Source organism: Schistocerca gregaria, chromosome 2 (genome assembly GCF_023897955.1).
Source record: "Schistocerca gregaria isolate iqSchGreg1 chromosome 2, iqSchGreg1.2, whole genome shotgun sequence".
NCBI lineage: Eukaryota > Metazoa > Arthropoda > Insecta > Orthoptera > Acrididae > Schistocerca > Schistocerca gregaria.
The window spans coordinates 780925931-780928569 of NC_064921.1; the positions used below are offsets into that span (position 1 = coordinate 780925931).

Genomic DNA, 2639 nt, shown 5'->3' on the forward strand with positions numbered 1-2639 from the left:
CATCTGAAACTCGATACCTAATTCCAATGGGAACCGTGTGCACCACGACCGTATTACTGTCTAAATATTATGGACAAAGGGGAACGTTGCTCGTAAAGATTGAAATCCTGTATTTTACTGATCTATTCGAACCTTTTAGGTCCAACATACAGGAAGCTCAGTGTACAATGGATCAGCGACTGCTAAGGTCACAATATAGGCTCTTCTGTAATTTCAAAATTATTTATGCGGTAAAAGTGAAGATATCAGTTGGAAATAATGATCACAGTATATATTGGATTATTATGATATGCTCCTACAAGGTTTGAATAATTTGCACTGAAGATGGTCATACAGTGACTGAAATCGATCTTCATAATAAAGGATTTGTCTGTCTGTTGCTGCCATTTATCCAAAATATATTGGAATCTGAAACTGTCCACTATTTTTATTTTACAGTAATTTGCTGTTGTTCAGATACTGATTGTGTACTTCGTTGCTTACGTACTACGTTTCCTCGGTAGCAATTTGTAGGCCAATTTTTTTCTACCTATTTCTTCAGCATGTTTATCTCGTTCAGATCCTCTGCGGACGGCTTCACTTAGGATCTGTGGAAACAATATTGTCTTATCTCTATTTTCTATTAATATTTATTATGTCTGTATATTTCTTTTATGTCATGTTCTATGTACCTGAGGATCTTCTCATTACGAATCCATGGAACAAAAAGCACATCGAGTGTAATGCTGTCTGTAGAGATGGGGAGAGTTGTACAGGATACAGCAGCGCGTATCAAACCAGTCTCCGGACTAAAGACAGCAGCAGCGTATCTTCCGCAGATACCCGCAGTGAAGGCTCCTGGTTAAGTGGATATGTAGGACAGTAGCCACGCACAACGCCTTAGTCCCATCTGCGACGCCACACGCACAGCGCAGCACGGCCCAGCACGCCACACAGCGGTGAATGGCAGCAGCAGCGGCGGCGGCAGCGGGGCGCAGCGCGCCATTGCGTGGCGTCGCGGAGCGTCGCCCTGCGTTCCGACGCCTGCCGCCGCCGCCGCAGCCGGCTCGTCCAGTTTCGTGCCGTTCCGTTCCGTTCCGGGCCGGGCAGAGCCCGCTGGCGTCGCCGTCGCTCGATATGACGCCGAGGCCCGGAGGTATGACGTCATCTGATCGATGACGTAGTGTGACGTCATACCGGAATGCAGCGGCGGTGGCGGCGGCGGCGGCGGCGGCGGCGGCAGCGCGGGCGGGCGTGGGCGGATCAATACGGTACAGCAACAGCAGCAGACAGCAGCGGCTTCAGCATCCAGTCAGCTGCAGCGGTACAGGAAAAGGGGCAGGCTGGAGGGTCCTCGTACTGAAAGCTAGAAGTGTACATACGGGAGAGCGGCGCAGCTGCTGGGATGCTGTACTCTGCCCGTCTAAAGCGTATCGTGTGGGCACCGGGAATAGGAGCCGGTACTGTTCCTGTATGTGGAAACGGTAGCCGGAATACGTTTAGATCTAAATGCCTACCCTGGAAACGACTTTGAAGTGCATGGGAGAGGATACTTACCACTGTACTACGTGACAGGGTTTCTTCCCGTTCCAGTAGTTTACAAAGTGCGGGAAGAATGTAAGTACAAATGCCTTGGGAGTTTTGTGGAGATGTGGCAAAATAAAATTGGCTTGTAAAATATTTGCACTGACACTGACACCGAATTCGATCCTTTGTAAATGAAAATAGCAGAAGAATCTAGAAATGGCCACCGTAGACATCGATGCGGTGCTGTGCACGAATTCTCAAATTATGACACACATGTAGCATATCGTCATAGAGTCAGCAGCAAAAGTGTTTTCAGTCTTCTGCTGTTGCTCTTCCAGAGTGTGAGGATTATTTGAATCCATTTTACACTGTTACTTTTTTGTATTTCTTGGTTTTACAGACAAGATTGGAATGCATCTTGGTTTTAAAATGGTGTCTTGAAATTGTCCATAGAAAATACACTTACCTTGTGTGTGTTTTGTAGTGTGGTAATATGTCGGTAAAGAGCTGTGGCAGATTTCTTGTTGCGTGCTCTTGAGTCTGGTGGAAGTCGTCGTGTTCATTTGCAGGTTTGTTCGCCAATCCCCCCTCCCAGTGTCTCTCCAACTCCACGTCGAATTAGTGCAGCCGAAATTTTCTATAGTAACTAGAATTATTAGAAAGACAGATATTTATGTCCGAGGCTCATTTAATCATTTATCAAAGAAGACAACTTTTTCATTTCTTCCTTGATACTTCGCTCATATTAACAAGTTTTAATATGTAACATTCACAATTATAAGCTCCCTTCGTCTTTATCGGAGCAAAAACAATATCTTAGTCATTAACATTACGTTCAACAACAGAGTTAATAAAAATCAGCGATAACGAAAATATAGTGTTCGCTTTTCTTCTGCAATTCTTCTTTAATTCCTACAAATAGCACAGTATCTGACACAGCTATTTCCGTAATAAAATGTGATATTACAACTTGAAAGTTCAATTTACCCCACTGGCAAAAACGAGAGACAGAAGGCGGTGGAGGTGCCCCGAAATTTTCACCGCCTCTGCTGATTGTCGTCTTCTCACCAGTCACCTCATGAACTAGTGACACGGTTGTCAAGACGGTGTGTGCTGCTGTACCGTCTTACTGA

The 2639-nt window shown here is 45.4% G+C and overlaps 1 protein-coding gene across 1 annotated transcript; it reads left to right on the top strand.

Annotated features, from left to right (window-relative positions):
* The first annotated feature begins 942 nt into the window (after window positions 1–942).
* On the top strand, window positions 943–1947 carry LOC126335976 (uncharacterized). Its single transcript, XM_049999453.1, has 3 exons — window positions 943–1135; window positions 1187–1303; window positions 1907–1947. Exons 1-3 carry the CDS (start codon window positions 943–945, stop codon window positions 1945–1947), a joined length of 351 nt encoding a protein of 116 aa, XP_049855410.1.
* Window positions 1948–2639: the final 692 nt, after the last annotated feature.

Excerpts from the sequence above, each read along its gene's own strand:
- LOC126335976 (XM_049999453.1), top strand. The coding sequence starts at position 943 with ATGGCAGCAGCAGCGGCGGCGGCAGCGGGGCGCAGCGCGCCATTGCGT. Across the intron at positions 1,136-1,186 it reads TATGACGCCGAGGCCCGGAG|CGGCGGTGGCGGCGGCGGCG; the intron begins GTATGACGTCAT and ends ACCGGAATGCAG. Across the intron at positions 1,304-1,906 it reads GCATCCAGTCAGCTGCAGCG|ACAAGATTGGAATGCATCTT; the intron begins GTACAGGAAAAG and ends TTGGTTTTACAG.